The 25535-nt window shown below is 36.0% G+C and overlaps 1 protein-coding gene and 1 pseudogene across 2 annotated transcripts; one reads left to right on the forward strand and one right to left on the reverse strand.

Moving 5' to 3' along the window:
- Window positions 1–287: 287 nt before the first annotated feature.
- On the reverse strand, window positions 288–8768 carry LOC128518347 (ankyrin repeat and MYND domain-containing protein 2-like; annotated as a pseudogene).
- Window positions 8769–9162: 394 nt separating this feature from the next.
- bzw2 (basic leucine zipper and W2 domains 2) lies at window positions 9163–25207 on the forward strand. Of its 2 annotated transcripts, none has more exons than XM_053491379.1 (12): window positions 9163–9237; window positions 16489–16559; window positions 17395–17571; window positions 18569–18672; window positions 18848–18913; window positions 19613–19748; window positions 21104–21213; window positions 21477–21647; window positions 22833–22979; window positions 23252–23390; window positions 24119–24241; window positions 24443–25207. In XM_053491379.1, the coding sequence occupies exons 2-12, from the start codon at window positions 16496–16498 to the stop codon at window positions 24466–24468; spliced, it is 1263 nt and encodes a 420-aa protein (XP_053347354.1). In that variant the 5' UTR covers window positions 9163–9237; window positions 16489–16495; the 3' UTR covers window positions 24469–25207. The 2 variants fall into 2 exon arrangements, with proteins under 2 accessions (XP_053347354.1, XP_053347355.1); XM_053491380.1 differs by lacking the exon at window positions 9163–9237 and adding an exon at window positions 15076–15162.
- The last annotated feature ends 328 nt before the right edge of the window (window positions 25208–25535 follow it).

The following is a 25535-nucleotide window of genomic DNA, read 5'->3' on the forward strand; positions in this document are numbered from 1 at the left end:
TTCATTTTTTTTACAAAACCTTCATAGCAATCTTAATGGCAAAGAATAGGACAAGCTCCTATTGTTTTAACCATATACTAAATAAAAAGTGTTTCTTTGGTGTAACTGTGTGATTTAATGACTTAAAATAAATTTGTGTTTAAACATTTATTTAGAAATACATTTAGACAATAAATTTAAGCCTTTATCAAAACACAACATTGTATGAATCACCTTAAAAGGAACTTATGGGAGCCCTAGACTCTATATAAAGTCCCACAGTAGAGGATGATTTAAAGTAGAATGCTTTATGAAGCTACAAGTCTAAAGAACCCAAACAAATCCTGAGTACCATCCCCTCCTCCCCAGTCCTGGCAACCAGACATGGTCTCTGCAACAGCACTCAAAGAGTCAGGGTAGATTTCCAAAAAAGAATGAGAACGTCCAAGCTCAGCAAAACCCAAACAAAGACCCAACAATGAGCTGCAATTTTCCTCTATAGCATCATGGCCATTATCTGAAGTAACAAAGTAATGGATATGAGTAAACAATACAGGAAGCAGTCAACTAATCATAAAACATAAAAGGCAATAATATCACCCTATCATGAAAGGCAATCCTATCCTAACATCTTTTGTCTGTTTTATTTTATGACAGAATTATTTAGCACTTTATAAAATTTTCACATTGTTCCAATGCAAAGATATTAGCCCACTGGTATTACATTTTACATATTTATTATTGACTTCTTATAGTTATAGTATTAATCTATCCACTTACTCACTCACTCATCGTCTAATTTACTGTAATTACTATTGGTTTATGCGCAATGTACTGCTACATATCACTGTAATATGTTTATTATTACCTACTTAAAGTACTTACTAAGTTTGTGCAATGTTTATTCATTTAATTATTTTAAATAATTTTTGTCACTTCTCCAATTATAATATGCATATCAATATTTCCATTATCCATTCATGTCGTTCAAAACTACAATACACTATTAGTTCATAATTACTAATCCAGACATTTATTTTCCCTTTGCACCTCATTACTTGTATTCTTTTATATGGTAAAATTACTTGTTATCTGGATTTATATGTTATTAATTTAAAGTTATGAATTTATTATTATTACATATACAGTAAGTCACTATTAGAGGTTTCAATAAACTGCAGTTTCATTCTGTTTAGCAATAAAGTTCCTGAATAACATATCTGAATAAATAAAATAGTTTTATTTAATAAAGGATATAAAGGCAGTCTGAGAGTTTTCATGCACTAAAAAAAAGGGGGAAAAAGTTACAAGATACATTACATGTCAACTGCAAAAAAAAAAAAGGTCTAGTCACTTACTCAATCACTTATCGTCTATACTGCTTTATCCTGTGTACAGGGGGGCCTGGAGCCAATCCCAGGAGACTTAGGGCACAAGGCGGGGTACACCCTGGACAGGGTGCCAATCCATCACAGAGCACAAACACACAAACACACACTTACACATCCATTCACACACTATAGGCAATTTTGGGGAGGCCAATTAGCCTTATCCAAATGCCTTTGGACTGTGACAGGAAACCAGAGTACCCGGAAAAAACCCACCAAGCACGGGGAGAACATGCAAACTCTATGCACACAGAGACAGAAATCAAACCTGGCCAAGAATTGAGCTCGGATCCTGGAGGTGCAAGATAACAACCCTACTGTACCACTAAGCCACCGTGCCTCTTAAAAAAAAGTCTAAGATAATTTCATTAATATAATTATGTTAGGTATTTAATATTCCAAGACTCAACAGTGCATTCTCTTTACACTCAAGTGCATCAAGTTACACTCTAGATTTTGTTTCTTTTTCAGGACACAATTACAAAAGACATTATGGCTTAAAGACATGTCAATGTTTTGCCATTTCCACGGATTTCTCCCTCACGGGGTGAATCTTCATTTTGAAATTATTTCTGTCGCCGCAGGGCCTTACACACTTTCTTATGTGTGAACCAGTGTAGCTTCTGACAAGCTTGTTTACAGTAGACAACTTTTTTTTCCTGTCACACTGGAAAAAAAAAAAAGAATTAAGATAGTTAACATGCTTCTTTAACCACCTATGCTCACAGTGCTCTCTGTAAGATCTTTTATTTCATAACGAAATCAGGATCGCATTATAAGAAGCTTTAAGCATCGGCCAGAGACTATATAACAGGAAACAGGGCGCCTCTGTACCATTTCGCAGAATGAACACTTCTTATCAGCTCCCCTTTCTCTACATGTAGCACAGCACTCAGCACTCATTAAAGCCATCTGACCTGTTAATGCCTGAGTAAGAACCGACAAGGCTGTTGGGGAGTCCCCCTAGAAACAACAAACAGTTTGCTGATATGGTTGATTAAACGAGCAGGTGGTAATTTTAGCATGCTTCTGTGCTCAGGAGTTAAATTATTAAAAATGCATGCATCTTGTTAGTTGGAATTTGAGGTAAGGAAACCAGAAACATAAACAAAAGATGACATTGGGGTGGTTTGCTTTTTTTTCAATAAGCTATAAATGCTATTTAAATAATGAATACATTGAAGTAACTTAAACATACTGAACATTTTATCTTACTATACTAACTATCCTATACAAAGTATAGTTTATGGACATTAGGGGTTACACAAGGTAAAGACAACAACTAAATAAAACATTAGTAACATGCTGTTCACTCACACGTCCCCCTGGCGCTATACAGTATTTTGGAACAGCTTTTGCAAGAGAGTCGCCCTACAGTGTGAAAACTTTCGGGTGCAGTCTTGTATAAACTTTTCCTGGTTCTCAGGAAAGCCATCACTATCTCTGCCTTTTAGAAAACTGAAGAAAAAAAAGTGATTAAAAGGTAGTCATTTGCATCACTTCATGGTGCTTAACATTAAAATTACCTTCTGAGGAGAGTGTCTAGTTTGTCATCACATTCCTTTGAAAAAGGACAGACACTTTTGTAGCACAACTAATGTACAGTATCTCTATAGCCAGCAAGTCATTCATGTCCTGCTGCTTTACTCACTGCTCACAAAGCATATCCATCACCTGGTAACACTTCTCCAAAGCTACAACCTCTACTAGAAGCAGATTTTCTTTTATCATCATCACCATCTGACAGAGAGAGTAAGAGGACAGGTGACAATTGAGAAAAAAAGAGAGAAAATAAAAAGAAGAGGAGTTAATCAGGAAAAATACAGTACTGTGACAGGCTGCAACATACCCCAATTATAACAGCCTCAGCAGCAACCTCGTTTCCCCTCTCCTCTGTTCCAACCACTCAGCATTCAGCATCACCAGTATACTAATCACCAGCCAGATCATCTGTCATCACCTGTACCTGTTTTGCACTGGTTCATGCCGTAAATTTAATGTTTGTTTGTTTTTGGAGTGATTTTATAGCATAATTCAATATGTGGTTAACAAACAAAAAACATTCCTGAAAGGTAAAACCAAAATGAAAGCCAAAAGGTCCTACAGGAAGCCTGGAGAACTATTCTCAGGACTACATTAAAATACAAGAAAGTTTGTCTCTTTAGAAGTAAAATATAAAGAAATGAGTGGTGGCTCCAGACTTACCATATTTGGACAATACTGTAAAATATTTCTGCACTATTTTGACCCAGCTAGCATGTTTCTAGGAGCTATTCACATTTTAGATTACACATATTCCTCTTATTCATCAAATTAAGGAGTTAAATATTTGTGAGCCTGTGAGAACCGTATGCGTCAAAAACAGTGAGAAATGTGATGTAGCTAAGATTTCCATGAACCCTTATTTTGTAAGAATTTCCAATATGGTGTTATTTATGTATAGTATATATGTTTATGTTTACAATATACACAATAGGAATAAAGTTTAAAATCAGTACCACATCTACAACGCACCAATGCAACGCACCTTGCCATTTTATGAAATAACCTATAGTTAGTTTATGTGACATAGAATAATCACGTGGCTACTGTATTGTAATAAATAACCTCTTTTGTTATGCTTACATTTTACATTGGTTTAAGGGAATAGATTTAAACCATTAATTCTAAATCCTCTGAGTTCTCTTTACATTGTATGTGTATTGAAATGCAACTTCACCTATTGTTTAAGTGATCTATATTCATGATTTATTTCCGATCACATTTCTTTTACGAAGGTGACGGTAATGTTTTGTAGGGTTCTTAAGCCATTTCCAGTAATTTCAAATCACCTTAGTTGTTTTCTTTGCTTGACTCAGACCAATAGTTTTTAAAATGGTAGTTTTTTTGGCCAGGTGTTACAATGCCAATGACAATGCCTCATGCTCAAACCAAAGTCTATAAAGACATGGTTTGCCAAGGGTGGTGTGGTCAAGTTCAATGGCTTGACCTCAACCTCATTGAACATCTTTGGGATAAATTGGAACACTAAGAAGTAGAAAGTAGCCTTCCTTGTACTGTAAAACTCAATGCGGGAGTTAATGGCCATGGTTTTGTAATGGAAACTTAGTGACTCCTTTGTTTTGCCCTAGTTCAAATACCATTTACACTGGCAAAAACACAACAGATGTATAGTTAAGTGTGCGTGATATTGGGGGTGTTCGTTTACGAATCATTTAGAGATGGGGTAAAATAAAATATATTTTTGGAGAAAATTAAAGAGTTTTTTGACCTTGCATACATGAAATCCTGTTTTAGGAGACTTATTAAGCAATATTAGCAACCTTTAGCATAATAGGACCTCTTTAAAGTCAATTCACAGCAGCTCTGTCTTATGACAAACAGTCACTAAAATCTACTGATTTGCAAAATATAGGTTTGTAGGACTCTCCTTACGTATGGGAGATCTAGTGAGTAAAGAGCATTCAATAATTTTCTGAACCAAAAACCTTTTCCAAAAACAAAAATAATCTGTGAACCCACCTCCTCGAAATGGCAAACTTTCAGATTTCACCCACCTAGGAAGCACTATATTTTATATTGCACCTTGATTTACATGGACTTCACTATAAAATATTTTGTAAAGCTCCTTGCATCTTAAATTTAGCATTTATGTAGATGTACATTGTACATTTTAAGGTATTTTCATAGCCTGTCTGTGACAACCCAGCTAAAGTTATTTTTTGTGTTTTACAGTTTTCTGCATAAAATCATATGAAGAACAATCTTACAGTATGTTGAAAATAGTGATTCACAAAAATCAGTCCTGAACTTACATTCACTTTTATTGAATTATTAGTGGTCAAAGTTAAAAATCTTAGCTCTGGTCAAATTCATGTAGTAGAATATCTAATTGGATGTGGTTATTGAACCATGGTCCGGAAGGTCCCAGGTTCAAACCTCACCACCGCCAAGTTTCCCCTGTTGGGCACTTCAGCAAGGCTCTTAACCCTCAGCTGCTCAGATGTATAAGGAGATAAAACTGTAAGTTGCCCTGTATAAAGGCATCTCCCAAATGCCGTAAATGTAGATTCTACAGTAATCTGTAGCCATATATGGAGTTTTGCAATTAATTTAAAATTATTTATGAAAAGAATACAGTATATACATTTAAAAAAAAAATCCCTTAACCCTACTAGGTTAAGGTTGGTTGTCATGATAATTTTATGTAAAGGTTCTGCCAGTTTTGGAGGCAAAATCGGCTCTTTTTCTAAGCCCTGTGGTCTGGTGTAGTATTCTAATCTTGTTCGTGAGAAGAAATTATTAATCATTGTCACACAGTCATGCTGGCCTGGCAATACAGAAAAATACAAACTGTTGCTTAACAATTTAATACAATTTACATTTGTTAACAGTGTGTGAACATTACCTGCATTTCTTACCTACAAAAGCTTGTGCTGGTGACTCCGTCGCACAGAGTTGACCAGGTCTGTTTCTGCCCCAGCATCCAACATCATGCACGTAATCTTAGCATTGCCTAGGTAAAACCTTTATTTAGGAATATTTATCTAAATACAATTAAGCTAAAAAAATGCAAATGTTTTCTTTATAAACAACTTAAAATATATTTATGATTATGTACTTAACTTATTTTTTAGTTGATTGATACTGCAAATTAATACCCATTTTTACCCTCAGAAAAAACATTAGTGTTGTCACCTGCAAGGCTGGCAAACATGAGAGCGATATAGCCATAATCATGCTCGTTACAGTTGACATCAGCCCCATGCTGTAGCAATAGCCTGCATAAGTCTGCTTGCATCTTATAAGCAGCATGCATGAGGGGCGTCATGCCGTTCTGGATGGAAAGTTTATTAGGAAAATATAAAAGCCACAGATGTGAAATCATAACAAAAATGACTAAGAAATAGGAATAGTTATCTGATTTAACTCTAAAAAGCAAAAGCTTGTTATTTTTTTATCTCTGAATTTCCACCTCTAATCAACAAACACCATTTCTTCTTTCACAAAAATTTTTTTTATGACTCATGATCTGAGCTGCTTCCTGGCCAGAGCTGACTGAGTGTGTTGGTGGCGTAGATTGCATGCCACACATCTGAGGTTGACAGGCAGGAGGCTTGTGGTTTGCTGTTTTAAACCACTGAAATTTTTTTTGACAAAAGAATCTGAAGAAGCCTGTATTGTGGGCCAAACTGAGTGCCGCCTCTCCATTTATCAAAACCCCATTGAGCTTCGAGTCTGCCTCTCACGAGTCTTCACCATATGTCTGCTTAACAATGGACAGCATGTGTTGTTAATTCTTTCTTATGCACACTGTACAACTTCACATAAGAGCTACTTAACGCTAAATGGTTACATCATTTACACATGGACAAAATTTACAGTAGGAAAATGATTCTGATCTAACTTTCTACAACAGCATGGCACTGGCAATTAGTTGGCTGTAAGTTTTTTCTATTGCAAAACCTTACAGTAACTAAGGACCTATATGGCAGAAACTCCACATAAACAACTTAAAATGTGTTCTGTGAGCAGACATATACCAAGAATTTTATAAGAAATCTCCAAAGGCAAAATTTTATAGCAGTCCAAGATAAAGCTGTATGTTTAAGTTTGTTACATGGGAAACATTTAAGGACAGAGTGCACTTTGTGGTTTGCTGTACTGTAGCTGTTGTAGGATAAGTGATAACAGGAACTAAATTGTTCTGTACATGTTTCACAACATTAAAATATAACTAATAATAAGTATGATGTGTTATTCTTTAATCTGATTAGATGTGATTATTGGCAAATGAAAGTGGTATAAGAGAATTAAAACATTTGCTGGTATTGGAAAATAGGCAACTTAATAATAGTCTTGCATTGTGCCATATCACACCACTTTTCACTCATTAGTTTCTAATAATACTATGGTGCATATTTTGTGTTCATTTGTGTTTATACTATAAATATAAGTTAAATAATCTTTCCTCATCCAGACAATTAACGCATAAGTCTTTATATTTAAGAAGCCGAGCTGCCTCTTGCGCATTCCCTGCACAAAAAAGATTTGCTGGGTCAAATAATTACAAACTAAAAGACTAATAGTAAAAAAAGATATTATAAGCTAATTTACACTCATTTATTTATATTTGGAATTCAATGATTTGATCATTCATTAATTTATTAAATTCAACTTTATTCTGAGTAGTGTCACATAGAGGAGTCTGTTCCAGATAGCTCAGGGCACAAGGCAGCATGCAATCCATTGCATGGCACAAATGTACACCCACTCACACACCCAATTATACACTACAGGAATGTGTTAGGACTGTAGAGGGGAAACTGAAGGCCACAATCGAACCCCTAACCATGAAGTTGTGAGGTAGCAGTGCTTAACACTAAGCCACAGAGTCGACAGTTACAGTATATGGTCAGCACCGCAAAACATGAATGTGATCAAACTGTTTACACGAGACTGGGCCTGTACAAGGTGATCTTATCCGTTTAGAACTTTCTGTTTATGAAATTATTTAAAACAACACTGATCACCTTAAACCTGCTACTCAGTACCCAGTAGTGACCAATCCAACTCTCTACAAACTTCTATTGCAAAGTTATCACAAATCAATCAGCATCACATTTATTCGACATATATAATAATAAAAGAAGCAGATTTAAAAAAATTTAAATATTGATGAAGCATTTCAAGTTGATATTATCCCTGACACCAGCACTGAATACTGTTCACATTCATACTGTTTCTGTTACTCTTTTAAACAATTCCTAAAGATAAAGTTAATGTTAAAAAAAGAAAAGTGAGTTTAGAACTATTAAGAACTTTCAACTTAACATGTAAAGTATTAATTTTTTAAATATCACACATAGCACTATAATTTACATTTACATTTACATTCAGGCATTTGGCAGACGCTCTTATCCAGAGCGACTTAAAAAAAGTGCTTTAATGTTTACATCATTGGATACATACTTACACTGGGTTAACTAGGTTAATAACTAATGAAACTGGCTCTCATAAAGACCAACCCAGGAGGGCGAGACCAAAACCTACCTCTGCCGCAGACAAGAAATTCATTTAGAGTTATCAGCCTGAAAAATGACCAATTAACAGCACCTCAGATTAGAGGCGTTATGAAGTCTTTGCATATGTAGCAGACACATCTCAATATCAACTGTTCAAAGGAGATTAATGCATTTTTTGGATGCCTTCAGCATTCCTTTACAATGTAAAAAGAAATAAAAATCAGGAACCATCATGGAGTTAGAAAGTGTTCTAAAACTTTTGAACAGTAGTGTATATATTTAATGTGTTCTAATTGATACCTGCAGCAGCAATCTGTCTCTGAGCAGTTGTTAAATCACCTCTCTTCGTTTTAGCTGTGTTCACTTGAGTTGTCATTTTAATATTTATTATAAATTTCTATTTTATATTGTTAATAATACGAATTGACAGTATTTACTGACGAAACTGTGATAGGAAATGTTTACAAGAGCCCTCAGTTTATAACTCTAAAGCCATAGAAGAAAAGCCATTGTTAGGATCGTACCATTCGCAGATCACAAAAAGGGGGAGATAAAATAAATGGGCGCGCTCAAATATAAAACAACGTAACAAGTAATTACTTTTACTACATTTTGACTGTTTTTATTTTAAATACAACTAGAACTTTTATTGTGCAACTTTTTAAAAATGACAGTGTGTTTGTTTTCATGTAAATGTACCTATTTAATGTATAATAAACCCCTCTGTCCTGTCAAATATGGACTGCTCCAAGTGCATTTCACTGCCGCACACTAAAGAGAAGACTAAGACCGAGCGGAACTCAACCGGTGCTTCAAACTCTTCCCAAGGTTAAACCCACTGCCAGGTAAAAGAAGTTTAAATCTAACAGTAGTCTGTTTAAAACTGTCTTCCGTGTTGTAGCTTTCGTTCCCTGATAGTTAGTATTGGTGTGTGAATCTTATTAAAACTGGCTCATTGTAAGTATAGAGGAAGTTGTGTTTTTATATAATATCCGTTATATATTATACTAATAATACGTTACGTATATTACTGTTGCTTATATATAAAAACCCACCTTATATATATTAAACAAGAATTAATATTAAATATATACACATACATGTAACTTACATGTAATGTACTTGTAATATATATAAGCTGTTTTTAATTGGAAACAACAAATAATATACAGTTGTAATATATAGTAGTATATAGTACAGTAATTGTGTGTATGATATATAGATCTGTGTTTTATATATATATATATATATATATATATATATATATATATATATATATATATATATTATATACACACACAATCATATACATACATACATACATACATACAGTGTATATATAATATCTGTTCATTCAACAAGGGACCTCTGTAGTTCAACTTGGTACCTCCGGTCAACATTCACACCCTACGGGCAATTTGGGAACGGCAGGTGCTAAGGTGTTTTTTGGTAATTGTTGATTTATAAGGCTGATAATTCTAAATGAACTTCTCCTAAATTTACGCTTACATTTGGCAGACGCTCTTAACCAGAATTATTCTTAGCTCGTTATACATTGAGAGTTGAGGGCCTTGCTAAGGGCCCAATAGTGATAGAACTAATAGAACTTAGTGGTTCTGGGATTTGAACCTTTGATCAGAAGTCCATCACCTGAGCTACCTCCTGAGCTTCCTTTTCCAGTGGAGGTAAGTTTTGGTCTTGCTTTCCTGGGATGCTTTTCATAAGAGCCAGTTTCATCATGGTGCTTCATGGATTTTGGAAATGCCCATACTGTTCTTGCAAGAACTGTTCCAGAACAGCTGACTGTTGTTTTAAAATAAGAAAGGTGTGTTGTGGTTGTTGATAATTAATTATGTAATGCTATATATGTTATTTTGTAGTTACTGAAAAAAAAATCAGTATTGTTGGGTAAAAACAATGTTTTTGTTTAAGAAGCTTGCCATCGTGAAACCCAAGCTGCCTTAAAATATATTTGAGAATAGACCATTTTTTTTTTTTTTTCATAATTTAAATCATCAATCATGATTGTAAAACTATTTATTAAGAATAATTTTGCATGTGCTTCTCTGATTTAATGCTGTCGGATGGATAAAATGAACAGATAGATGAAGTTTGGATTGAATAGGACCAAAAGAAATTGTTACAAAATAAACGATGCAATAGCAATGTGAAAGATTGGGTGCATGCAAAGTTGTGGGTGTCTCCAATCATTTGTTCTTTCTGCTGCAGTTCTATGACATTTGTTGCTGTTACATTCACAACCCTTACCCCACATTAAGCAATTCATCATTAATTTTAGGGAGAAAATACAAAAGGTTGTAATTTACATAATTGCCCTTGATTAAGTTGATTGTTCTACACTCTGTATTTGTCTAAAATGTAAGCAGTTCTCATTCTGATCTGTTTGATCTGGTTTACCCATCTGTTCACAGAGGCATATATTTGGAGGTGTGGGATTACTATAGTATCCCGTGTCTTATTTGTGAAATTGTTGAATTTGTATTCCTGGTTTAAAATGTTCACAGCTGTCCTGAAGTTTGAGACTGGGTTGACACCCCCCACAGTGTGCAGGCATGACATGACAAATTATTTTATCACTGTGAAAATAGACCAGAAGACCTGAGCTGTCATGCTAGTCATGTAGTGATAAGTATGAAGACGTCCTATTCTAGGGAAAGGTCAGTGTTCAGTGCTGCATCCTGATTTTCCTTTTTCTCAGAGGAATGATTTGGAAAGTATGATGACTTATTCAATCCACATCTGTTTACTGCATGTATATCTATTTGTTCATCTCTTTATCCTGCTTAGGGTTACATCCTGGTAAATCCTGAACCATTTTTGAGAGCAATAGATTCAAGATAGAAATACACCCTTTATAAAATACCGGTATGTTTCGGAGTGCCATGCACACGAAACCTTTAGACACTTATTCACCTGCATGTTTTTGGGAGATAGGATGGTACCTGAGAACACAGAGGAAACCCATGCAGGCACAAGAGAAAGAAAAACTCCTCACAACTTAAGAGACAAAGACACTGGAGCTGTTATGTGCGGTCTTGTCTGCTGTACCACCATGCTCCCTAAACAAAAACTTCTTACCAAGAGACTTGACTTGTTTACCAGCCAGTTAGGCCTTAATGTGAGTGCCTGATCAAGCCTCTGCACCAGCTATGTTGTAACATTACCTATTCTGTGTGATTACACACATTAAATATCTTACAGAATGAATTAGTCACCTAGGTTAGCTCACTAGCTAAGGTACAAACTCTGGCTCTCTCAGTATCTCCCAGGCTAATCGATACAACTAGACTAGCTAGCTACTTAAAATGTAGCTAATACGTGAAGTATGTAATCTGTGTTAGCTAGACAGTATTTTCACGCTTGTTAAACATCACACCAGAGGATAAAAGGAAACCGTTCAGCCAACATTCATTCTCTGTGCACAGCTGCAGATAAACTTTGCAACAGCTGTTATTAGTCACTACCAGGTATTAAGTGTTCTCAACCCTAATAACATCCCAACTGGATAATTAAATAAATGCCCCAGCATTTATTTAAGGGCAGCTCTCTTTGTTGGGTCAATAGCTTTTTCACCTTATTAGAAAAAAAACTGCTCTGTTTAGCACACAAAAATAAATCTACAACTCAATTTGTCCAAATCCCCCCCTCCCCCCTTATTGTGTAATATTAGACTCTATAACCCCAATTCTTTTTTTTTAGATTCTCATATCTTTCTTTCTCTCTCAGCTGACTGGCAGGTTGCTCCTGCTATTAAAGTCAGGTCAAGTTGTTGTTTTAACCATACTGTACAGTACCCAGTGAAAGAACTACACATAACTAAGCTATACTATACAAAACAGGATTCAATAAATCTTAGGTTTACTGCCAAATACATTGTAAAGACAGCATTGTCATGGCGACTTGCAGCAATAATTTAATTCAGTATTTACCCATAATGCAGGTTTCTTCATCGTTTTTAAGCAAAATTTTGTTCGCAGTGCACAATAGCAAAAATGTAAAAAGCTTCGCACAATAGCACCGTTTCAACAGATCAGAAATATGCCATAACTAAAGCTCAAACATGAATTACAGCTTGTGATACTGTACTCATGTACTGTATTCTCCAATGTAATAAAGTAAAATAAATAAATATAATAAGGGAGTGGCACTTCCTTTTTCTGTCACAAATGGACTCTTATCTGGTTAATTAAAGACTGAGGCACGGTGTGATTTCTCTGTGAGTAACTCAGTTTCCCACTGAATTCTCACTGAGTATATTAACCCAGAGATGACACCAAGAGACTTCCTCTAGCATCAGCAATACCAGGCTATGGATACAGCCGGTGCATATCTATTTTTATCATACAATGGATGAAGAAACATGAAAGTGAAAACATGGAAGTGAAAACTCTTGTGGACCTTATATTTCCTGTGGTTAATTCTAGGGTGAAATCTGGTATCTCCTGTATACGCAGGGTCAAATGTGCAAGAAATGACAAGCTTAATATGAGGAGTGGTGTGCTTATGGCATTATTAATTAGAATTAGGAGTGAGTGAAACAGCAAAAATTGAGGTTAGGTGCTCTGTATTATGTACCTGGTTGTCACATACAAAGGCAATGAAGACACAAGTGCAGTGGATCTAAACAGGCTTTACTTTCCAAGGGCTAAAAAAAAAAAAACTAAACATGGGAATTTCTGCCTTAGTAGAAATTTCAGAGCTCAGTAGGGTAATAGGTAGTAGGCAGGAAATTGGCACGAGATTGAGCACCTTGCAGGGAGCTCTTCCTCTACAGTTTATAACTGACTTAAATACATAGGCTAGTCGTCTGTCTAACTTGAGGGGTGCAGAGGGGTCGGTATGTAGGGTTGCTTCTGTAGGGTGCCCGCTTTGATGTGTTTGAGGCAGGAGACTTGGAAAGATGGGGTAAGATTGAGTCTGTATAAAAGATTTTTATTTAAATTCCTTACACTTCTTAGCTAATTGCAGGTCCTCCACGGTGGCCTACACTGACATTGTTTCACTAACTTTTTTTCAGTCTGCATAGCAGACACTATGCAGGAGCTGTGCCACATCCTGATTGATTTGTTTAGTCTAGCTATTGTCCTGCGGGTGAGTGCCTGAGGTTGGGCCAGAAGAGACCCCAATTTTTCCATAAACCTTCTCCACATGTGGGATGTAAAGTAGGGTCAGTGATTGCTCACACTATCTTCTAGTATGGAAAGTATCTTGATACCTTTTTAAATAAGAGCTTTGCTGTCTGGAAAGCAGAAGATATTTTGGGCAGTGGGATTAATCTGATGGATTTAGAATACAGTCACAATTATAGAGTTTTTTTCCTGATAGAGAGAGAGGCAGGTCAGTGATAAAGTCAGGAGTAATAAGCAATAACAGTTGTTGGGGCAAGTGCATAAATTAGCTTGGGCACACACTGCGTAGGATGTAATGTAATGCTTGATATTTTACTTTGTCACCAGTATTCCCCTGGGATGAGCCAGAGTATCCTGTGGGAGCCAGGACTGTGCAATTAATAAAATTTAAATTTTAATTACAATATAAAATCATATAAAATCAGGATATTTATAAAGTACTTACAGAATCGCAATGTTAATCGAATCAGCACATAAGTATTGTTATAGTATTATATCGGGTGATCCCTGCAGATTCCAATCCCTAGTAGTCAATTATGTGTAGGTTGGTGTATCTGCTGTAATGGCTCAGTAGGGGTGGTATTCACTTTGGAATCGGTGTTGGTGGAATCAGAAGTCAGACAAAAAAGAGTAACAATTGTAATTAGGGCTGTGTGCGCATGTTTATAACTGAGCTACAAATGATTGATTGTAGGGGTTATGTGTTGATAAGCACTGATCAGCATCAGAGAAATGTCAAAAATTTAGAGAAACATTTAAGTAATTTTTTGTGATTATTGGCTTTTTGACTGTTGATGGTAATGGTTAGTTTCATTTGGCAGTCATCGGAGGTTGTGCACCTGAAAGGAATTGTGTATGTGCAGTCACTATGCCCAAGACATTCAGTACATTTTCCTACACTGAGAAAAGAATGGAAAGCACAATGTTTACCCAAAACAGTCTGAAAATGCCTAAGGGCTCATGTTTAAGAGGTCGAATGCTAACTAAACACTTTTTTATGAATCCCATAATTAAAGTGTTTTTTGCTTTCAGAAAGCATTCTTTAAACTGAAGAATTTGTGCAAAACCTTTAGGAAAACAACTGGAATGACTTTTTAACTGCTTTGGAAAGTCTAATAGATTCAAGTAGTAAGAGCTACAGTATAATCAAATATATATATATATATATATATATATATATATATATATATATATATATATATATATATATTTTTTTTTTTTTTTTATGTGCTGTATTTTCTTTTGATTTAATTCAGAAACTCATCCTAGGCTTAAGTTTAAAAAAAAATGTATTTCTCAATACATAAAACTGTAAATATTATTAAGAGATGTGACTGGTAGAGAAATAACATTAGAGCGTTTCATAAACTGTCCGTGGCGTGCACATGCACAATCCCAGGTGGTGGACTATGCTCAGACATGTCCTTGCTGTAATACGACACATGTCCCATGTCTGGCTTACTGAAGTTTACGCAGTCACAGAGATGAGCTCTTCTATATTTAGCACAGAGCAGTGCGATCCTGTCCACGGCAGTCACTTTGTGCTGGAGTGCTCTCAGACACACACACACACACACACACACACACACACACTCTGCAGTGGAAAGGGCATAACAACTGGTAAGCTTTTAAAACAAAAGCCTTTTTTTTATTATTCTTTTAGAACTTTTTGATTGCAGATTAGCACAAGTGTCCAGGAGTCCAGGAAGGTGTGAGTAACGATGTGTGGGTGGGAATCCCTGGCACAGAAGCACTTACTGAAAATGAGGGAGTGAAAAAGTTGTTTACCGTTATTAACTATATCGGATTTAGATTTTCAACATCCCTTTTAGTACTGCTTAATGTAACAGAACCGCATAGAATGTGAACAACAGCTTTGCATTTAATTAATGTGTTTCTTTTTTTTTTTTACTTTAAATTTTAAAGTTACTTATTTGTCAAAAATTATTAAATGAGACATATACAATGTGAATGCGCATATGTGATGCAAGCATGGGAGCACAATATTACAAAAATGAATAAAATGCTTTTTTCAACAGCTTGTGCTTTCTGTGTGATCAAGTTGATCTGTGTAACTAAGACATTTCTACTACATTGGTTACATATATGCACAAATTATGTAATCTGAAACGATGAAATGCTGTATACAGATTTAAAGCTTATATTCACCTTAGACTGAAGAAGATGATTACACTTTCTCCATAAATGCTTTTTGCACATAATAAATGCTCTAGCAATAGCCTATACGCTTTCAAGGTTAAGTGAGTTTTGTGTAAACAGATGCCTTTTGCTGGTCCTTAAAAATGACAGGTACTGTACACTACCGAGCCTAGAGAGGTTGAAAAATTTCTGGATTATTAATCATGCAATGTTCTTTCCAGGCTTCTGTTTCTGGACGCATTTGCCATTATTATAATATATATTTATAATGTAATATAGATTTATTATATTGCATTCTAGATGTGCACTGGAATAAGAATGGGATGGTCTTTATGAGAGCCAGTTTCATTATGGTGCTTGACGGGATTTTGCAAATGCACTTGACAATACTCTTCTTGCAAGAACTATTACAGAAAGGCTGACCTCTGTGTCTTAAAATAACAACTAACTGTTGTTTTTGTTGTTGTTACGTAATTACCTAATTCCATATGTGTTATTTTATAGTTTTGAAATCCCCAATAAATCACTAAACAAAAACAAAGAAATTTGCAAGTGACCCCTAACTTTTAAACGGTAGTATATATATATATTAATGTTTATATGTAATTTTGAGTTGATAAATTCCGGTAAACATCCTCTTAATGAGATCATTTATTTGGTGTTAGCCTAGATAAACATTCCTTAATAATAAATGATAACTTTTTTACTAGTTACATATTACAGTTTAAAAAGTATCCTGCAAATTCAAATTCAGTAAATGTAGTATTTTTTTTTTTTCCTTTTCAGGACTTTTATGAATACCGGTAAGCAACAGAAGCCAGTGCTTACAGGCCAACGGTTTAAGACCAGGAAAAGGGGTGAGTGCTCATTTTTAGCATCAGCGTTGCAATACAGTCAACCAAACGAAATATTTTTTTGTCTGGAGGAACTTTTCTTTCTCAACAAATTGACTTTTATCCAAGTTTGTCTGGGCGCTTATCCACATAAATTTGCACACAAACACACGCCCCCATACACACACACACACACACACACACACACACACGCACACTCCCCTCATGTGTTGTACTCATGTGCTGCAGTCTTTCACTCCCTGTTGCAAAAGTCACTGTAGCTGTTCTCTTCCATTAATAGCCTGTTTGTGTCCGCTCTTACACAACACTAAGCCTGTGCACAGACCCCTACCACTGCTACAGTACCATTTTGCCACCTAACCAACACACATGCAAGCATCAGAAACAGATCACTGAAGCTGCCCACACAAGGCTGTTTTTTTTTTTTATTTTTTATATTTCAAAACAGGCGTTACATACAGTACATACATTTGACGCAGAGCACTGTGATTGCTGCAAAGTGCTTAATAGAAAAATGCTCATGGAAAAACAGTTTTTCATCCTGAGCCTGACTTGTTCTACAGAATGTTTCTCATGGGCCTATGACTGCCAAATGTGAGTGTGTTTTTTATCACAGGACACTAGTGTGACACTTCAGAGTCTTACTGTTCAACTGTGGGGGTGTCAGGGCCTCAGTCAGACTGTTAGTCTGTATATGTACTTTCACCCATTTGGTCAGATGTATTCATTATAATGACAAGCTTTTTTTTGGCACTTTAACACTGTATAAAAAGTATTGTGTAGCAGACTGTACCCGTCCTACAGCTTGTTTCTGATTACTTCCGTCTGATTATTGCAGATGAAAAGGAGAAGTTTGAGCCCACGGTTTTCAGAGACACAATCATTCAGGGCCTTAACGAAGCTGGCAGTGATCTCGATGCTGTAGCCAAGTTTCTGGATGTCACCGGTTCAAGACTGGACTACCGTCGCTATGCTGACACTCTGTTTGACATCCTCATCGCCGGGAGCATGCTCGGTACGCGCTTGGAAAAACAAATGCTAATGACTTCTGCTGTCATTACTTTTCTTTCTTTAAATAAATTTGGCAAGCTTTTTCCACAGTTCCAGTACAATTTATTATAATTTTTATATTTTAAACAACAATATACACTGCTAAAGTCTTCTGTAAATCAGTCATCACAAGTCCCGGTTTGACTTGAAGTACAGTACGGTGATGAGACAGTATGATGATGGCGGTGGCTCGGGGTTCACTTTACTCGTTTTTGTAAACATTTAGGGAGTGGAACAGCTTATCCATGACAATGGAAGGACAATTTGTCATTAACTTGCAGAAGAGGCGCATCTTTCTGTGGGATCAGATAAGAACACGACTTATACATTATAGGAACTCGACTGGGAGTTATAGCCACATCTCCCGTACAGTCCTGACCTCCCTCCAAGCCATTTTCATGTTTGTGCCATTAAATGAGTCCTGGTTTCACTTGGACAGCAAAATATTTTACTTGATCAGTTTTATTTAATTTGGTTATCAGGTGTCTTTTACTATATGGCAGTTTTTTGGTAATGATGGGATTATGCTTAGTTTAGCATCATGGTGAAGAGCATGATGGTGATTGACAGAATGACTGTACTGTACTTTTCCCGGTCTCTCTGGATAGTTACACTATGTCTTAAACCTATTGGTAAAACCATAACCGAAATTGAATACTAAGACACGTGGGAAGGTCATGAGCCATTATTTGGTCCTTCCTGAAACTGTTCCCACACAGTTGTCTTTAATGTTCTGTAGCATTACGGTTTCTCTGCTCTGGAAGTAAGGGGCCCAAATCTGTTTGCAAACATCATTGACTTGTTCAGATATGCACAAATGTTTGCCTATTTTAGTTCAGGTGGTGTTGGTACATGGTGTTTTTTTCCTCCTTTGTCGACATGATTTCTTTAGGGTTTACTGATACAGGCAGTGTACAGTGGTGCAAGCTAATACACCATTAACCTCAAATCGTCTTTTCCAGCACCCGGAGGAACACGCATTGATGATGGTGACAAGACCAAGGTGACTATCCACTGTGTGTTCACTACAGAGGAAAATCACACCGCCGCTCGCAACTATGCTCAGGTAATGCGGCCTTGCTGTCTCACTCAAAATGCTATGTAGTTCAGATCTACCTGACATATAAATCCTCAGATGCTTATTTTAACACTTGCATGGCTGGTAATGGGAACGTTATTATTATTATTATTATTATGTATTTTTATTATTATTATCAACTTGTTTATGTATATATCACCAGGTTTTCAATAAATTGATCAGGAGATACAAGTATCTGGAGAAGGCTTTTGAGGAGGAAATAAAAAAGGTACTTTCCTTTCCTTTTCTTTTGCAGCTTTCATCAGTCAGCCTAAATGCTGCTATGGTGTAAGAGCTCTTTGCTGTGTGACATGATGAGTCACTGTTGTCTATGTACTGTAGCTCCCATTTATAACACCTCTGACAGGCTCTAATTATAAATTTGCATCTTGATTATTAAAATGTGAAAAGTACATTGAAATCAGAGCATGTTAATGGTTTTGAAGGACTTGCTGCAGTGCCTATATCCTTTTTATATTATCCTGTTAGTGTTTATTTTCTTCTTAAAAGTAAAAAAAAATTAATGTTATGAGCTTTAATTGTGTTTTTTCTTGTGTTTGTCATGGTGACTCATGAAACTGAGTCAGATACCTGGCGCTTTCAGCAAGTGAGCCTAGATATTTAACAATATGGTATGCCCAAGGCATAATAACCAAACCATGTCATTGTGAACCTTTAAAACCATCTTAAGAAAATACTCATTATGTCAAAGTGTAATGGTCAATAAATACTCATTATCCATAGTGTGATGGTCAATAAATACTCATTAACTCAAAGTTTTTCGCCGGTATATAATTAAGGAATTAACTATTCGGTGTCTTTCTGGCTGTTTTATGACTCAATAAAATTGTTTTTCAGCACTCAAATGAGGGCTGTTTTTTTATTCAAGATGGATGTTTTCTATATGTTGCTGTTTTTTCCTGGACAGCTGCTTCTCTTCCTGAAAGCCTTCAGTGAGTCTGAGCAGGCAAAATTGGCCATGCTGACGGGCATCTTGTTGGCCAACGGCACACTGCCACCTGCCATTCTTACCAGCCTCTTCAGTGATAACATAGTGAAAGAAGGTTTGTGGAAAATATTATACGTTTGGTTTGAAGTATATGTAAGTGGTAGTAGAGGGGTTAGAGGTTGTAGTTTTTGATGATACTAAGAAGGTCAGCATTTACCAGGTTCATCAGGACCTTCTCTCTATTGCAAAACTTGACCACAATGGATAGAGTTTACATTACATTTATTCATTTGATTAACCACTTTATTATTCTGTGATTTTGATTACATGCCTTAGGAGAACATCTACACCTAAACATTAATGCAGTTATTTAATCAGCCAATTAATAAAATGATTAAATCAGGAAGGGCATCCGATGTAAAACCTGTGCCAAGTTTTGTGCTAGTCGGATGGTGCGCTGTGGCAACCCCTTAATGGAAGCAGCCTGAAAGACCAACAACAATCTGTAGAGTTTCTCAGGATGGTGAAATAAAGATCAAAATCACTTACTCACTCATCTTCTATAGCTACCGCTTTATCCTGTATTCAGGGTCGCAGGGACCTGGGGCCCATCCCAGGAGGCTTAGGGCACGAGGCAGGGTACAACTTAGGACAGGGTGCCAATCCATCACAGGGCGCACACACACACTCACACACACATTCACACACTATGGGCAATTTTGGGAACACCAATTAGCCTAACCTGCATATCTTTGGACTGTGGGAGGAAACCGGAGTACCCGGAGGAAACCCACCAAGCACGGGAAGAACATGCAAACTCCATGAACACAGAGACGGGAATCGAGCCTGACCAGGAATCAAACCCGGACCCTGGAGGTGGATCAAAATAATTTCTTTCAAAATAAAGAAAATCATCGGCTGAGTGGCAGTTCCTTGGACTGAAACATCTTGTTAATGAGCTTAGTCATTGGAGAATGGCCAGAAACGTTTAAGATGATAGAATAGTATGGAGTAGAGTACTCAGTTATCCAAGGTACTGTTGCCTTTCTGTCAGCCAAGTACAGCAAGGCTGCAGTGGGGATGGACTCACCAAAACTGGACAGTTAAAGACTGGGAAGACATAGTCTAGGTTAATGAATTTTGATTTCTTTTGTGGTGCACAGATGGTACAGTCAGAATTTGGCATCAACAAAATGACTCCATGGACCTACAGTAACCTGCCTTGTGTTGACAGTCCAGATGTGTTAATACCAAACAATCATTGCTTAAAAAACACACACTTTATTTAAATCATGTTGCAGACCATGCACCACCAGATTGACAACTATTTTACCTCTGTCAATCACCTCATTGACAAAGTAGATGTGTGTAAATCCCGGTAGTGAGGGGCTACTGCAAGACTGCTTGCTAAGTAATACCTATACCCTTAGGATTTTAGATCATCCTTCTTTGTGTGATCTTTTTGTACAGGAATCGCTGCTTCCTTTGCAGTGAAGCTATTCAAGGCATGGATAGCTGAGAAAGATGCCAATGCAGTGACTTCAGCCTTGAGGAAGGCCAGTCTGGATAAGAAACTTCTTGTAAGTTGTGGTGTGAGAGAATCTTTGCGGTTTCAATAATTGGTATTTAATATTTTAAACATACAAAATTTGAGTTTGTGTTTGCTCTAAACCTTCATAACCTTGAGAACTTAACATTATGAACAGGTAGAATACAGGATAAATTTGCTTGTCAGAACCTTGTGTTTGCATAGTTTTTGTACATTTTGACATAATGTCACAGCTATTTTTTTTTTTTTTTTTTACCTGGGCTTTATTTATTCACTTTCATATAATTTGTGCAGGAACTCTTTCCTGCCAACAAGCAAAATGTGGAGCACTTTTCCATGTACTTTAATGAAGCTGGGCTAAAGGAGCTGTCAGACTACCTCCGTGTGCAGCAGTCTTTGGGCACCCGCAAGGAGCTGCAGAAGGAACTGCAAGAGCGTCTTTCTCAGGAGTGTCCCATCAAAGAGGTGAAAGTACCTCTACTTTTAGATGCTTACTTCCAAAGTCATGATCTCATTGGTTGTGTCTTAACTTCACATTTTCTTGGCGGTCAAAACAGGTTTTGTATAGAGGTCAAAGACAAATTCTTTTTATTATATATTCTTTTTATTATATAATTTCTATTAAATATAATAATTGCAATTATGTAATTATGATTTAAACTGTTATACTAAACTGGGTTTCACTTAAAAACCTAAAAACAAAGTTAAAATATTTAAATATAAAATTGAAAATATTTGATACCATAATTATGATTGATTGGCCGGAACATATTTTTTAAATTAATTTTTAATAACAGCAGCCACAATACTAGTCTCAACTACAAGATTGCAAAGGTTTTTTTTCTTTTCTTAGAATTGATTGCTGAACACGAAAACAATAAAATTGTTTTACAAACAATTTAAACATACAAAGTTAAATGCAACTGTAATAAATGGTATAAATTGACAAGATGTACCTGCTGTAAAATTGCTTTGCTATAAGAGTGATTAAAGACATTGGGACATTCTGCTGTAGGTAAATAATCAGCTTCTGGGTGGCAAAGTAACTTGTAATAGGTCACAAAAGAAGCACCATGTTTTTGCTCATTTCTCCATAAAGGCACAACCTAGTATTAATTATCCCTTACCTGATCAGAATGTAGTGTTAGATGAAAAGTCTTCAAATGCAAAAGAAGTTTAATCAAAATATAAAATGTATGCACGCCCATAGAGCTGAAGTAATCACTTTCATCAATGCCTAAGCTTGTTCATAACCAATATTCCCACTTCTACTACACAATAAAATGCATATAGCAGAACACATGCTGCATTTAATTGTGCACTCAACAAAATAACAACTAAATACACAGCATAACATCATATGTAGATTATTTCATTTAATTTTGTAGCTGGAGCAAACCAAGACAATGGTCATCCCACTACACTTTCATTTTGCTCATCAGTAAGTACAAGTGCCCGGTATTAGTGCTAAAATCTACATACTAAGCTGCTTGGGTATAATTTTGTCCATTCTAATATGTATCTCAGATTAAACACAAATAAGTTAATATGCAACCATAACATGAGCACAGTGGAAAATTTAAGGGGAAAAACACATACCTGTTACAGTAAGTGTGTATATAAATAACAAATGTTTAACGTCGTGTTCAGATTGTGGTGTACGTGAAGGAGGAAATGAAGCGAAATGATCTGCAGGAACAGGCTGTGGTTGGTTTACTCTGGTCCTGCCTTATGAATGCAGTGGAGTGGAACAAGAAAGAAGAGCTGGTTACTGAGCAGGCCCTCAAACACCTAAAGGTTAAAATTTATTTAAAACATTTATCATCCTATGGCACTGCATTCCATGTCCCTGGGTATAGTTAGTAGGAAAGATAGTCGATTTATTTATTCTGTAAATGTTGTATGGAATTTCTTTAATGGACAGCAAATTTAAATCTTGAACAAGCGAGAGTACAGTACTTCCTGGATATCTGTTTATTTTTAGAGTCTATTCTGCTGTTTCATAAGTATATTTGAGCCTTTACAACCCGACATGGTTAGTCATTCTGATGTCTCACTCTTTTGCGTAGCACTACGCTCCTCTGCTGGCTGTGTTTAGTTCTCAGGGTCAATCTGAACTGGTCTTGCTACAGAAGATTCAAGAGTACTGCTATGACAACATCCACTTCATGAAATCATTCTCGAAGATAGTGGTGCTGTTCTACAAAGGTACTTCTTAACAGGAAAAAAAAAATCACTTTCTCAATTATTGCATTTACAGTATATACTGTATAAATAATTTGAGAAAGTCATACTTGTACAATTTCCCCATTACACTGAATGTAACTGATCAGCTATGAGGTGTTCATGTTTAGATGAATATCTTTTGTCCCGAAATACTATATTTACAGTACTTAATTCAAATCATGTGAATTTTAGGATCACTAATGTGTATTTACACTAAACCTTCTTATTGGAGCATTAATTACCTATTTTAAGAAGAGAAAATATTCTTTTGTCTAAATTGTCTCCTTAAAATTATATTTTGATATACAATTAAGGATAATATTAATGTAGGAATATGTTAACACTCCGTTACATAAATAAAAGGTCTGTGTGACTGCACTGGGTCTATTTAACAGGAATGTAAAAAAAAATCTGATCTAGCATTTATAAAGGATTCAATGTTAGTATTTATTGGCATACAATATGCTCCTGCCCTTGTTGAGAAGGCTGTTATCCAGCTAATGAGTATCAGTGACCTTCTAAACATTATTGACAAGTGGTAAATCTTCAGAGAAAGATAACAAACTCTGCTACAATAAGAACTGGAGCCGTGGAGCTATGCTGCTAATAAATAATACCCACTAGACACCAAACAACATTAAGATCATTGTATAAATGAGATCTTTTTTAAATCAGCGTTCATGTAACTATGCACTCTTTTCCTTTGTTAGCTGACGTCCTTAGTGAGGAAGCCATTTTAAAATGGTACAAAGATGCCCATGCTGCCAAAGGGAAAAGTGTCTTTCTAGAGCAGATGAAGAAATTTGTGGAGTGGCTTCAAAATGCAGAGGAAGGTATGCAGGTTTTACAGTAATGTCAAATAACTCTGCTTCATTATCTATTTTGTTTCCCATGAACATGTAGTATCCTGCCACTACAGAAGTAAACACTCTGTGTGTGTGTGTGTGTGTGTGTTTTTTTTTTTTTTTTTTTTTTGTGTGTGTGTGTGTGTGTGTGTGTGTGTGTGTGTGTGTGTGTGACATTCTCTTCCGCAGAGTCTGAATCCGAGAAAGAAGATTAGGGAAAGAAGACGAGTAAAGATCGCTGCAAACTGCTTTCTGAGGCTGGCCTGTTAGCGCGCTGTAGTTCGAAGAGTTCTGGGCACTCAAGCACAATCAGCAGAGAAGCCATTGATATAATTTTAATAGAAGACGCATATTTTTTGCCAATACTGTTCAGGCAGTCAGTAAATGAGCTTCTCACATATTCAGCTGAATAAATGACTGCTTTTTATTAATTAAAGGTTTTTTATATATAGAATTTGCTGTTAAAATGTGTCACTTTAAACATAATTTTATTTTTTACTGATGTGGGGGATTAGAGGTTAATAGTTTTTTTTTTCTCCCTTGACAGTATAGTGAAAATATAGAAGAATATTATTTTATATTCAAAAATAATTATTTTTGTTTACCAATAAACAATCCTTTATAAAGTTCAAATGCTTAATTGGTGTAAATCAAACACTATATTTTATCTGACTGTTCTGTTTTTTGACATTTTGGTTTGTCTTTAGCAACAAATTCCAATTTCACAGTAACATTTTACTTAAATGATCATCACGTACTTCTTTTTTTTAAACTTGGGTAAAGATTAAAGTTATTTTTTTTTTTACTTTTAGTGACTGTTCATTGTCAGTCCAATAACTTCTGGAGAAAAGCAATGACTTTGTTAAGCAATTATAACATTTTCGGAATACTTAAGAAATACTGTATTATTAATGTTAGTCTAAATAAAGCAGCAGAAATCAGTCTGTAAAAATATATGTCAAAGCGCTATTTATTTATTTATTTATTTATTTATTGTGTTTAAAAAATAAAGCAAAATTCCCAAGGTCCCTCTGCTACTCATTGATGGTCAGCGTCATATTCCCGCTGCTGTTCTCTGATTGGTGGAGAGCGTCATATCCCGGATGCTGTTCTTTGATTGGTGGAGAGCGTCATACCCCGGATGCTGTTCTCTGATCGGTGGAGAGCGTCATATCCTAGATGCTGTTCTCTGATTGGTGGAGAGCCTCCCACCCCGGCTGCTCTTCTCTGATTAGTGGAGAGTGTGCTGTCTCGCGGCTGCTGTTCTCTGATTGGTGGAGAG

The sequence above is a fragment of the Clarias gariepinus genome, chromosome 3, assembly GCF_024256425.1.
Source record: "Clarias gariepinus isolate MV-2021 ecotype Netherlands chromosome 3, CGAR_prim_01v2, whole genome shotgun sequence".
NCBI classification, from domain to species: Eukaryota; Metazoa; Chordata; class Actinopteri; order Siluriformes; family Clariidae; genus Clarias; species Clarias gariepinus.

Bases quoted from the DNA above. Each gene is read 5' to 3' on its own strand.
- bzw2 (XM_053491379.1), top strand. From the start codon at position 16,496: ATGAATACCGGTAAGCAACAGAAGCCAGTGCTTACAGGCCAACGGTTT. The intron at 16,560-17,394 runs GTGAGTGCTCAT...TGATTATTGCAG, and splicing joins GTTTAAGACCAGGAAAAGGG to ATGAAAAGGAGAAGTTTGAG. The intron at 21,214-21,476 runs GTAAGTTGTGGT...TAATTTGTGCAG, and splicing joins GTCTGGATAAGAAACTTCTT to GAACTCTTTCCTGCCAACAA.